The sequence below is a fragment of the Haliotis asinina genome, chromosome 14 (genome assembly GCF_037392515.1).
Source record: "Haliotis asinina isolate JCU_RB_2024 chromosome 14, JCU_Hal_asi_v2, whole genome shotgun sequence".
Classification (NCBI taxonomy): domain Eukaryota; kingdom Metazoa; phylum Mollusca; class Gastropoda; order Lepetellida; family Haliotidae; genus Haliotis; species Haliotis asinina.
Window position 1 is genome coordinate 43,129,738 of NC_090293.1, and position 13,194 is coordinate 43,142,931.

Genomic DNA, 13,194 nt, shown 5'->3' on the forward strand with positions numbered 1-13,194 from the left:
GTGTCTGTAAAACCATGGAGCGAATGGTAAATAACAGATTTATTCGGTATCTGGAAACCAATAACCTCATTTTGGTTATTCGGAAGACTAGAACTACTATTGATCATCTGGTACGTTTAGAATCATTCGTTAAAAATGCTATAGTAAATAAACAACATGCTGTGTCGATTTTCTTTGATCTTGAGAAAGTGTATGATACAACCTGGAAACATGGCATTTTAAAGGATTTACATGACTTTGGGTTGAGAGGCCGTTTGCCTCTTTTTATATCACAGTTTTTAAAAGACAGACAATTTCAAGTCCGAGTGGGTTCTACCCTGTCTGATCATTATAATCAGGATCGGTATTTTGTCTGTCACATTATTTAGTATTAAGATCAACAGTTTATCCAAGTTTTTAAACGATTCCATTGACGGATCGCTTTTTGTGGATGATTTTAATATTTCTTGCCGTGGTAAAAATGTGCATACTATTGAACGGCAACTACAGTTGTGTTTAAATAAAATAAATAAATGGTGTCTTGAAAACGGCTTTAAATTTTCTAAATCCAAAACTAATTGGATACACTTTTGTAGAAAATATAAGCTGCATAAGTACCCTGAACTATCTTTAAATGGCACCCCTATCAAAGTTATAAAGGAGGCCAAATTCTTGGGTTTAATTTTCGATTCTCATTTAACATTCTTACCACATATTAAATCCCTTAAAGCTAAATGTCTGAAGGCACTAGATTTGTTAAAGGTAGTTTCAAATTCTACCCTTCTCCACTTATATCGATCACTGATCCGATCTAAACTTGATTACGGCTCCATCGTCTATGGTGGCGCTTGTCAAAGCAACCTAAAACTACTTGATCCTGTGCACCACCAAGGCCTAAAACTTTGTCTTGGTTCTTTTAGAACCATTCCTATCGACAGTATATATGTCGAAGCTGATGAGCCTTCTCTCAACTTACGTCGTATCAAACTATCTTTACAATACATTACAAAATTAGCTTCTAATGAGTCCAACCCCGCATTTAAGTGTGTTTTTAATCCTCCCTATGAAGATTTGTATAACAAAACGTCTTCCCTTCTTCCGCCTCTTGGGGTCAGAATTAAGCCATTTCTTGCTGCTTCTAGCATTGAGCTGGACCATATAGCTCCTTCCCGTCTTCTTTCTTCTCCTCCTTGGCAGTTGGTTAGGCCACAAGTTGACCTTACATTAACAACACTTAAAAAAATCAGAAACGAATGAATTACAGTATAAACAAGAATATAATCAACTGAAACATAAATATAGCAATTATAAATCCTTATTTACAGATGGGTCCAAGGACGGTGGCGCAGTAGCTTGTGCCACTGTCATTGGATCCAGAACAATATCTTCTAGATTACCAGATAATAGTTCTATTTTTACAGCTGAAGCTAACGCCATATTAACAGCTCTTAAATATATCCAAAGACACCCTAAACGTAAACAATATATAATCTATTCTGATTCTCTTTCTTGCCTCCACGCTATTAAAAATTTGTCATGTAAACATCCACTTTTAATTGATATTATTGAATTGTATAATAGTCTTTCTACTGGCCAGTACGACATTGTCTTCTGTTGGTTACCAAGCCACGTAGGCATTTCTGGTAACACAATGGCTGATCTTGCTGCCAAGGCAGCACTCAACAAATCTGTGACACCACTTCTTATTTCTTACAGTGATTACAAAGCCACCATTAGATCTTATATCCGTGATCTGATGCAGCAGAAGTGGGACACCCAAGTAGGTATCAATAAATTACATGAAATAAAACCGTATATTGGTTACACCTACTTGGGTTGTCAGTCCAGATTTGAAGAGGTTATTTTAAGACGATGTCGTATTGGCCATACTAGATATACTCATTCATACCTTTTAAAAGGTGAGGATCCTCCATTTTGTATCCCTTGTGATGAGAGAGTTACAGTCAAGCATATCCTGCTTGACTGTGTTGAATTCTCCATAACAAGGGATAAGTATTTTACAGTTAAAACAATTAAGGATCTTTTTACCAGCGTTAGGTCTCATTTAATTATTGATTTTTTAAAAGAAATTGATTTTTTGGTTGAAATTTGACATCATGATGTGTAAATAGATGTATTTTAATTATTGGAAGTTTGGATTGGTAACTTGAATTGTTGGTGGCTGTACCCTCAAAGGGGGTTGAAGTATTGTAAAATTATTGTCCTCCTGAGAGGGTACGTAAGTCCAAAAACATTCACAGTAAATTTAAACTGTCCACTGTTCTTAGTCGTAGTATATCTGTATTTTTAATTTTTGGCTAGATATGTCTAAATTGCTAACAGCTGATGGGATGATGTAAATCCGACTAGGCTCCATGCAGGTAGCAAAGGCACTGTAAGTCCCCATGGTCCCTAGTATGGTGATCTACCTTCAGTTGCTGGCAACCTATAGCCTGATTTTATACTGTATTGTCCGAATAGTGATATTATTTTTAAACTTTCCACACTAGTTTTAATCTCATTTGTGATATTCTAGTTGTTTTACTGTCCTTCGCTGACAAGTTTTTATACGATACATGTATTTCATTTCAGTATTAAATGTTCTCGTCACGATATGGCTGAGATATTGCCGATGTGACGTTAAATATTAACTCACTCACTCAATCCACTTTTAATTGAAATTATTGAATTGCATAATGATCTTGCTACTGGCCAATACGACATCGTCTTTTGCTGGTTACCCAGTCACGTAGGCATTTCTGGTAACACAGTGGCTGACCTTGCTGCCAAAGCAGCACTCAACAAATCTGTGACACCACTTCTTATTCCATACACCGATTATAAAGCTACTATTAAATCCTATATCCGTGAACTGATGCAGGAGAAGTGGGACACCCAAGTGGGTATTAATAAATTACATGCAATAAAACCGTATATTGGTTATACCTACTGTGGATGTCAGTCCAGATATGAGGTCATCATTCGGCGATGTCGTATTGGCCATACGAGATATACTCATAAATACTTATTGAAATGTGAGAATCCTCCATTCTGCATCCCTTGTCATGAAATAATCACAGTCAAGCATGTCTTGCTTGACTGTGTCGAATATTCCATCACAAGGGATAAATATTTCAAATCACCAACTATGAAGGATCTTTTTAGTAACATAACTTCTCGTTTAATTCTTGCATTTTTAAAAGAAATAGATTTGATATCAGACTTGTAAATAGATAAATATTTTATGTTTGGAGGTTTAGATTGATAACTAAGATTGTTAGTGGCTGTATCCTCGAGGGGGGTTAAGGTACTGTGAAATTATTGTCCTCCTGAGAGGGTACGTAAGTCCACAAACATTCAAAGTAAATTCAAACTCTCTGCTACTTTAATCATTGTATATTTGTTATTTTAAATGTATGGCTAGATCTGTCTAAATTGCTAGCGACTGAGGGGATGGTGTAATTCCAGCTGGGGTCCATGCAGGTAGCAAAAGTAATGTAAGTCCCCATGGTCCTTAGCATGGTGATCTACCTTCAGTTGTTGGCAGTCTATAGCCCATTTTTACACTGTATTGTCATCTATAGTTAAAATGTTTTAGATTTAATCACTAATCTTAAATGGATGTCTGTGATATATACTAGTGGTTTTACTGTTCTTCGTCAACAGGGTTTTAATTTCTTACATTCATTCATTTTACAATGTCATTATTTGTTCTCGTCACGATATGGCAGCAATATTGCCGATGTGACGATAAATATGAACTCACTCACTCACTCACTCACTGTTTCAGATAGGTTTCCTGGAGACAGAAAGCCGATGGTGCAAAATCCTAGACAAGTAACTGTAACTCGCTGAAATTGGTCCTTAGGACTCTACAGTTCCACTGTACAATATTTTTGGAATGGATTATCGTTTGGTCGGGTTGATTGGGGATCTACCCCGCACGTTGTTGAGGGCGACAAGCTGTGCGCCCTTGATTGGACGTTTTCGCACACATCCATGTCCTCAAGTGATCCATATTTGTTATAAAGCGTAATTCTGTTTTCAGACCCTTTTGGGGCTCTGCCACTTTGCCTTTTTGAAGAATCAGGCATAGGTTTAGTTTTTCCTTTAGGAATTTGTTGGACATTTGACAAAGATTGAGACCTTGCAAGTGGCTGTGATGATGAATCATGATCCGAAGCTGACCCTGATTGACTTTGCGACATGCGTGGAAGTAGCTCAGCGGTCTGAGTGGAAATAGCGGGTAAAAAAGCCTCTGGGGAATCAGTGTGCATCCAAGTCAAGTTTTTATGAGCAGCTGAAGATGATTTAGAAGCCTTAGAGGATGGTTCAGATGATGGTTTTGTTTTAGAAGCATATGTTTTTAGTGGGTCACATGTTTGAACAAGTTGTTTCGCTACGGCAAAGCTGACATTTCCAGACGTCCAAATATCATCAAAGATTGTTTAAGAGCGTTTCTAAACATGATTCTGGTAAGTGCTTCAGGAGTTGATGATGCACCTTAAAAGCTCCTGTAGCAGTATCATGAGCCTGGTCAAGAGCAATACGAAGCTAGTGCATCGAAAATACTTCATTGTAATCTTCCCTATTATCTGAAGTGAAATTGATAGGTGTCTTTTCTTATAGCTTTTTATACTTTTGAAACTTGGATACATAATTCGAAGTTTATTTGCAATGTCAGATTTACTAGTCAATAATTGGTCTCCATCTTTATGAGGTTTAATGCTAGATTGTGAGCCATTGCCTTTGATTTTCTGGATCATGTTCCATACTTTTGATATCGGCGAACGCGAATCGATTGTCGATACATAGTTCCGCCAAGATTGACGTTCATTTGTTTGAAGATACGTCGTGCTTTTGCATTTAATATTTTGAATTTGTTCAAATTATGGACCATAGGGTGGCGACGGAAATAGTGCTCAGCCCTTTTCCGTGCTTTCCTAGCCTGTTTGCAGTCATTGTTGTTTTCGTATGTGTGGAATCGTAGAGAACTTTGGGATGTAGTCATCAGTTATTTTGTTCAGTTCATCAGAAAAGAGTTGGACAGGGTGAGAAGCTCCCACAAACAGTTCAGGTTTCAATCTGTTGGATGAAAGCGATTCAAACAAAAGCCAGTCAGCTTTTGTAAAGTTCCTTCTTGACCATGGAGGGACGTCAGATGGCATTATAGCTTTAAGAACAGTTGGAAAATGGTCGCTTCCACACAGGTCGTCATGGACTGACCATTCAAACTCACCCAGCAGAGTAGAGTCAGTAATTGATACGTCAAGGGAAGTGTATGTTCCAGTACCAGGATGTAAATAAGTGTTGGAATCATCATTAAAGAGACAGATATTGTTGGTAGAAATAAATTGTTCCAGTATGTTGGTAGAAATAAAATGTTCCAGTATGTTATCTTTGCTGTTTGTATGTGTACCTCCCCACAAGGGATTGTGTCCATTCAAATCGCCCGTGATGAAACAGGGCTTAGGAAGTTGGTAATAAAGTGCCTGCAGATCAACAGGCTGCACAGAAAAGGAAGGAGGAAGATAGAGAGAGCACAATGTAAAAAAAATGTGCATCGTTACACGGACAGCAACAGCTTGTAGATGGGTATTTGGCGGAACAGGACTGTGAATGATGCCCTGTCTCACTAATATTGTAGAGCCAGTTGAGAGAAACAGTGATATGGAGTATACTGTCGAATATCAATTTGATCATTTTCTTTAAAATATGTTTCTTGTAAACAAAATGCATATGGCTTAAAATCTTGTATAAGTAAGTGTATATCATGAAAATTGTTCTTCAGTCCTCTATAATTCCATTGAATAATGCTATTGGAAGTGTTCATGGAGGCTTAACTGGAGATCGTGATTGGGAGAAGTGTTCACTCCTATGGATTGGTTGTGAAGGAGGAACGTTTATCTCCAGAGGCTCATAGGAGTTATGAACCTCGACAAATGTAAGACCAGGACAGGGCGTCTCCACGTAAGTGAGTGCCTTTCGTCTCTTTTCTAGTGAAATTGGCATCATCAACATCTGTACTTTCCATGGAGTCCGATGGTACATCACGAGTAGGATTGTCCGTTTGTGATGTGGTTGATTTCAGACAACCTTTCTGAGATATGTCAGAGGACTTGTGCAGTACAGTCTGGTCATCCTTGACCCAGGAGATGTTGGTCTGACATGAAACAGAGACTGTCTTACAAACTTTTGTGGGGGATGCAATTGCTGCGGAATATGTTTTTACATACGTTTGAGCAGTAGATGGAACTAGTTTGTTTGCTTTTGGCAGGTGATGTTGTTGGTGTGATGAATTTTTAGTATTTGGGCTTCAAATTCAAACGATGGACAGGATTTAGAAGACGCTATGTGATCCCCATTGCAGTTGGCACGTTTGAGGTCATGTGTGCACTCAGAGCTATCATGGGCTCCAGTGCAATGGCAGCATACTACCGTCTTGCTACGGCAGAACTTAGCACCATGACCAAACCTTTGACACTTAAAACATCGGAGTGGATTAGGTACATAAACCTCCACCCCGATGTTGAAGTATCCAGCCTTTAGTGATTTAGGTATTGCAGGTAGAGAAAAAATGAAAAGATACGTGTTAGTTTTAACAAAGGTAACATCTTGTGCTCGTCTGGAAAAACTTTTCACATCTGTGACTCCTTGAGCTTCAACAGCAATTTCCTCCTCGCTCATATCAGAAAGACAGCGTGCAACATCTCTGACAATGCCCTGCTCGTGTTCAGTGTCTTGAACAGATTCATGTTTCCTCAAACACTCCACTAGTAAGGCACCAGTCCGTAGACACCTCTAATGCCCATTGAGATTGCAAACGGGTTAAGTTTTAATGGACTTCCATCAACTGACGCAATTGTGATAAATCGTGGCCAAGAATCTGAAATCTCTGGAGCAACCTCCTCATCAGACGAGAGCACATCTATATGTCTGCGTTTATTTGCTTTGCAGGAACCAGGTGAATTGTATTGAAACATGGTATAACATAAGAATTCAGCACCCCTGCTCCCCACCCACCATGGAGCGTCAACAAGGACGGTGTCAATTTGCACCTGATCTCCAGGATGCTAACACCAGGGATACAGTGGTGGTATATTCCAGTAAATATGACATGAATAGCAATATTTGTCCAATAGATTAGTTGTCAGGCTGGTTCGGCCGATAACAATAATCCAAAGACATATGGAATCCAGCGGCCAACATCACCAGATTGGCCCATGAGCCACCTCCTTCTGGCATAGGACTCTAGGCAATTTCATTGATGCAGAGACATAGAATCTGACTTTGAACAGCCAAGGCCAAACATTATAATGAAAATGTGCAAAATTAATCTCCATGCACATGGCCTGGCGTGACCAGCCGATTGATAGAACCGGGCCCATTCTACCACCCGTCTAGGTGAAGTCAGGGCCAAAGTGGTGTGTTGGGCAATAGGAACACTGGTCTTGCTCCCATGCCCTCAACCACCAGGACCCCCTCGTCCACCGACACAGGGCCACAACCCACAACCCACGGCAAACGGGTTGGTGGACCACACATCCCCCCGGGTCCACAACGGGGGTGTCGGCGAGCTCTTATCGTTAGCTAGCACCCACTACGAGGAGGTGGCTCGCCATGGGTGCATGCTTTTCAGAGATAACACAGTCAATTACGTGAGCCTGTGGGTACTCGAGCAATATGGCTGTTCCCACTTTCACTGTATGGATGGGGAAGGACACCTATGAGCAGTGAACCATTAAATAATGTGTCTCACAACTGGGAGTTCTCACAAATGGAAGAACACCGACGTACATTGCCCACAGTAAACGGTTGCGATCTTGATGGGTTGATGATATGTCCCAAAAAGGCTGGTAAGTCGAAGTGCCGACAGCACTGTGTTCTTGCCGATATGCTGACGCAACGCTATTAATGTTGATGACCTCGTTGTGGACATTCAGTTGGGACTCCTGAAGGTGTTTACTGACTGACGCATCCTACAAGTCTGGAGATGGTCTGTCATAATCACGTGAGCGTTCACGGCCTCTGTTTGAATCTCTCTGACATAGAAGGTCCAATGTAACCAATAATTAGGTTGCTACTAGTAGGTAAATTATCCCCAAAAGCAAATGTGGTGTTTCTTTATACGTGAGTGTATTTTCAGCTTTTGATAACATTACTTTAGTGTTCAACAGTTATTTTCCTGTTGGATATTCCTGCTCTGGTTGAAAGACATCAAGGTCGAAGTATCATGGTGGAGCCCCAAATTACATAAGAAACACGAAAAGCAAACAACAGGCTGTCAACTAAAGATCGAGATCGTTCCAGATTTACTTTATTTGTATGACCCCTACATTTAAATAACTCTTTGGATATCACCCGTCCTAAACATTCAGGACATTTCCGCAGAGAAAAAGGTAACACTACTGCACCCTTTTGGCATTCTAAAGTCAGAACCAAAACACAAACTACTCCAAGTTAATCTATCTCAAGCGTATCGTTTCTCCTCCCCCACTCCCATCCCCATCCCCCGGGCCATAAATGGAATAATTCTGACATCCTTCATTCTTTCGAAACTGGACGAAATATTATTGAAAAGTCCAACCCCTAACAAGTATCCCTGGAAAAGTCAACTCATTAAAGCATCCACACCTTCCCCATATTTTTTGCAAAAGTTACGGATTGGGATTTCAAATGGGATTGGGGTTTCGAGTTGATAAGGTACACAGGAGCAAGGACTATCAAGCATTTGACGGCTCTACGGATGGGCCAGATCCCTAACTATGTTAGGTGTGTTCTGTTTGCTGTATATAAGCATGAGTTATTTGGATATATAGACGTTTGTGTAAGGGTTTTTAAGTAAAAACAGGTCGACATACGGTCACATTGTGTTCTCTTCACATGTTCGAAAAGACATTTTTATATTCCATGTATGTGTACTTTTTAACTGTTGTGATCCCTCAGTTGTAGACTGCGGCTTCCCTCCATATCAGGACGGCGCCGTCGTCGACTACATCAGCACGACATTTAGTGCCGAAGCTAACTATTTTTGCGTTAAAGGGTATTCTTCCTTGGGGACTGGGAAGGCAGTGTGTCTGTCTAATGGAACATGGTCCAAAGCAGACTTTGAATGTTCAGGTGAGTTAGTGTACATTATATGTAGCTTGAATGTAAATTTTAAACAAGACAGGTCTAAAGTGCAAGAATATAAAAGAAGGTATGATGTTACAAAGTTTTTATCAATCTAATTTCTAATGGCACATATGAAGAGTTCTGGGGCCAGTCTAAGATTAACTGACTAAACACCTCATTCACTGTGATCATTAATCTGACATCCTGATTTATAATCCAGCTACTATGCATTTTGGAAATCGAAACCAGGTCCTCATCGCCACGAGCAAACACTTTAACGACTAAGCCACCACACCACCTCTGGTCGGTAATTAAATAGTTGTTTGAAACAACATGTCGAATGTTGCATATTTAATGTATTTGCCTTCTACAACATTTGCAGTGTCGTCTCACAGTTCATGGCAGCAGGTGGCCAGGACAACAGCATCAACTACTCCAGTTCAGCAGACACTTGATCTAAAGGATCGAATTTCAAAAACCTGTAAACCTGAAGTTCGAGTTAAAGCTGACTTTAGCAGTTGGAGCAGGGCCGCTTACATCAATCAATATGGCTTCAAAATGTTCATAGGGATTTGGGGGATGACGGTAAGAGGGTTGACAAAACTGTCCTGGGATTCCTTTGAAACATCACCTCAGCGTGAGTACGAGCTGTTTGTGTCAGACGGAAAGAGCTCTTATATGTTTGTGAATGACAGTGGGAACGAGACGATATCCACAATGCACTTAAATATTACTTGGTTTGTGAAAAACGATCAGTGCATATCAACATCCCATTCCAGTGACACAGGATCTGTACTGACCAGTATGTCAGAGGGAGAATTTGACCCCTTCTTTGATACCTACCACGTAGATGACCGTAACAACACTGTATGTGGGCAGAGAACAGTTGATGTATCACACGATGAATGGATTGTATTTTTTCCATCTCCATACTGGTTCATACAAAAGGACTGTTCATCGGGAAGACAGAGTGTCCTGAGATGGCGTTTGAGAGGGGAATTTATGAACACAGAAACACGCTACTGTTCCATGTCCTGGTGTCCCGACACGTGTTGGCACCATATCTTAGACACAAAGACCTCACGTACAAACAAGGACAAACAGATACGTCATCTAATGAGTGGAGTACAGTTTGGAAACAACATCATGCTTAAAGTTGAAGATGTGGTTGCAAAGGCAAGAGAAGTAATTCTACACGGTGGGCAAGTGACTGTAGGTGTTAAGGAATTCTGGTTACCAGCTGATAAAGATGCCTTCTCATCCGGGTCGCTTCAAGCTTGGATGATCGCGTCTACGAGTGGTCGAGTGGTACAGTGTACTCACATTCCCGAGTCCCCGCACGTGAAGGAAATCAAAGAGGAAGTGAAACTCTTGGTCTGGTACCTTGACTCTAGACAGTGGGATAAGGTTTTGAGCATAGACGACTCCGGGACTGTACTGTCTGGGTCAAAGTCAACTTTATTATTGAAGGTGAATGAAGGGAGATCACTCCGAGTGGGTGTGAGTCTCAAGAATGGGATTTACAAGGCTTTAGAGGTGGACTCTGTTGATATTTCAAGATCTGGCCAAATAGCGGTGAATATTATCCATAACGTAGATTTGGTTTTAGGACAATGGCACAACTGGGGTTTTACTGACACATGTCGCATGGTTTCATCCATCATAACGACTGAGGGCAGCTACAAAATCTACACATATAACATTGGGGCGGGCGGGAACCACAGCATAGTAACTGGTGTGGCCAAAATTGAATGGTTCATAGAACTGTGATATAGCATGCTTAAATATGTACACAAGGAAACCCATACTGTTGGCGAATTGCATGACCTTTTGTAACGGTCCAGAAATATACACAGAAACACAGTGGTGTGTCTTTTAATTCCTTTGGTTCACTGATACTAACACTTGTACTGGCACTGAGATGCAGATTGAGCCACGTGAGATTTACATTTTCTTGACCTAACAATACCCCACTAATTGTTATGTTACGATCTGCATTGTGGTGGAATGTCACGTTGATACACAAATATCTTGCAGAATAACAGTGTGACACGCATGCATTATAGGAATGTAAACAATTTGAACGTTGCCGCGTCAGTGTTAAATTGTGAGCCGAACTGAGACATTTAACCTGTCGATAAACATAAACGTTTCCACCATTGATGTCAGCCGAGTGAAGCAACTCCAAACCAAGAAAAATCGTGCTACGGAGTTGTGTACTGTAAGAGGCTGTACGAGGCAATGACAGCTGATATGATTCGTGACGTCGGTCACCAAGTGTACCAAGGGAAAATGTAACAGTGTTTAGATTTGTTTTCGAGTGACAGATTCATGATTATTGTTAGCATTGCCACCGCATATATTGTACCAATATAGGCACCCAAGCTTTTGTCTTACAGTGAGTGAGTGAGTTGAGTTTTGAAAAGAAAAGCTCATATCAATGCTTGCACATATACATGTACAATTTGCACATGAAGATTCATTTCAGTCACCATTGCTTATATGTATACATGGTGAAGATACTTTCACTTCATTTACCCACCCAGAGATGTTTCATGTAAGTACTTGCTCAAGATATTTCCTCGAATTAATTTGGAAAGGTCGGAGTGCCGCTCACTGGCGCTTGCCATTGTGAGCAAAGGGAGACCAGGTTGCCCGCGATCAAGTGTTATGCTATGAGTGAGGCAACGTGAGACTTTCATGAGCAAGGCGTGTGGCAGCTACGTGAGGAATCAATGTCATCTTCATGTACTGCACGTGCAGTAGCCTCCATCTGCTATCCCTTTCGAAATATTGTTTTTAATAATGGCTAAATGTCAGTATGATCGCCAGTGGCTCAGGGGATGGTTTAAATCCGTCTGGGGCCCATGTAGGTAGCAAAGGTACTGTAAGTCCCCATGGTCCCTAGTACGGTGATCTACCTTCAGTTGCTGGCGATCTACAGCCCGTATTTTAAATAGTGATATTATTTTTAACTTTCCATACTAGTTTTAATTGTAACTGTGATATTCTGGTTGTTTTACTGTTCTTTGACGACAGGTTTTATAATGTATACATGTTTCATTTCAATATCAAACATCTCGTCACGATATGTCTGAAACATTGCCGATGTGACGTTAAATATTAACTCGTTCACTCATTCCCTTTCACAAAACAAATGAATTTACTCATTGCCGTGCAATTTCTACTTGTCGGGTTCCATGCGTTCGTATTTGCCAAGTATGTCATAATAATGCTTGATATGTTGACAAACGTGACACACCATATACAGACAAAACCTTCATACACCACTGGCAAACATCAATTGTATACACGAACGAAACCCACAAACGGAAATGACAAACATGAAACATTCGGTTACTGAATAGGTGCACCTTGTTCTCATAATCCTTAGCAGGTTCATAAAGAAAGGGCAGCCGTGGCGAGCCACCTCCTCGTGGTAGGTGCTGGGTAACGCCAAGAGCTCGCCGGCACCCCCGTTGTGGACCCGGGAGGATATTTGGACCACCAACCTGTTTGCCGTGGGCTGCGGCCCTGTGTCGGTGGAGGGCGGTAGTCTAGGGGTTGAGGGCACTGGGGGTCTGTGACCGCGTTCCCTTTGCTCAACACACCTCTTCGACCCTTACTTCACCTAGACGGGAGGTTGAATGAATCCGGTTCAACCAATCGGCTGGCCATGCTAAGCCCTGTACATGTAAATGTTTAGAAACCATTTTGTCTTTTGTCAGCTGTCATGGCTTCGTGATGATACATCTATATTGTGATTGAATAACTCAAATTTCGTATCTTGCCTTGAGTCCTATGTCCATAAGGCAGTGGCTCATGGGCCAATCTGGTGGAATAATTACTTGTTGATTATTCAGCTTGAGTATATCATCCGGGTATCCTTGGTGCTGCAGGCTGGAAACCCGCCTGCTCGTAGCATTGTCCTTGTGATACTCCGTGGTGGGTGGGGAGCTCGTATGACGAATTCGTACTAACTTACCATGGAATACCAAACCCCAAACAAAAAAAAATGAAACGCCGACTCCATAATGAAGATGAACAGCGACCCTCCAAATCTGTTGATTACTGGCCTCGTTTTCTGATCCTTGAGACTCT

The 13,194-nt window shown here is 41.0% G+C and overlaps 1 protein-coding gene across 1 annotated transcript in view; it reads left to right on the top strand.

Annotated features, from left to right (window-relative positions):
* LOC137260808 (uncharacterized) overlaps positions 1-10,863 on the top strand; it is a 77,618-nt gene extending 66,755 nt beyond the window's left edge. Inside the window, exons 2-6 of the mRNA XM_067798372.1 lie at positions 5,893-5,949; positions 6,286-6,485; positions 6,937-7,085; positions 8,926-9,099; positions 9,476-10,863. Of these exons, the coding sequence (XP_067654473.1) occupies positions 5,893-5,949; positions 6,286-6,485; positions 6,937-7,085; positions 8,926-9,099; positions 9,476-10,863 (1,968 nt within the window). The remainder of the gene's footprint in view (positions 1-5,892; positions 5,950-6,285; positions 6,486-6,936; positions 7,086-8,925; positions 9,100-9,475) is intronic.
* Positions 10,864-13,194: the final 2,331 nt, after the last annotated feature.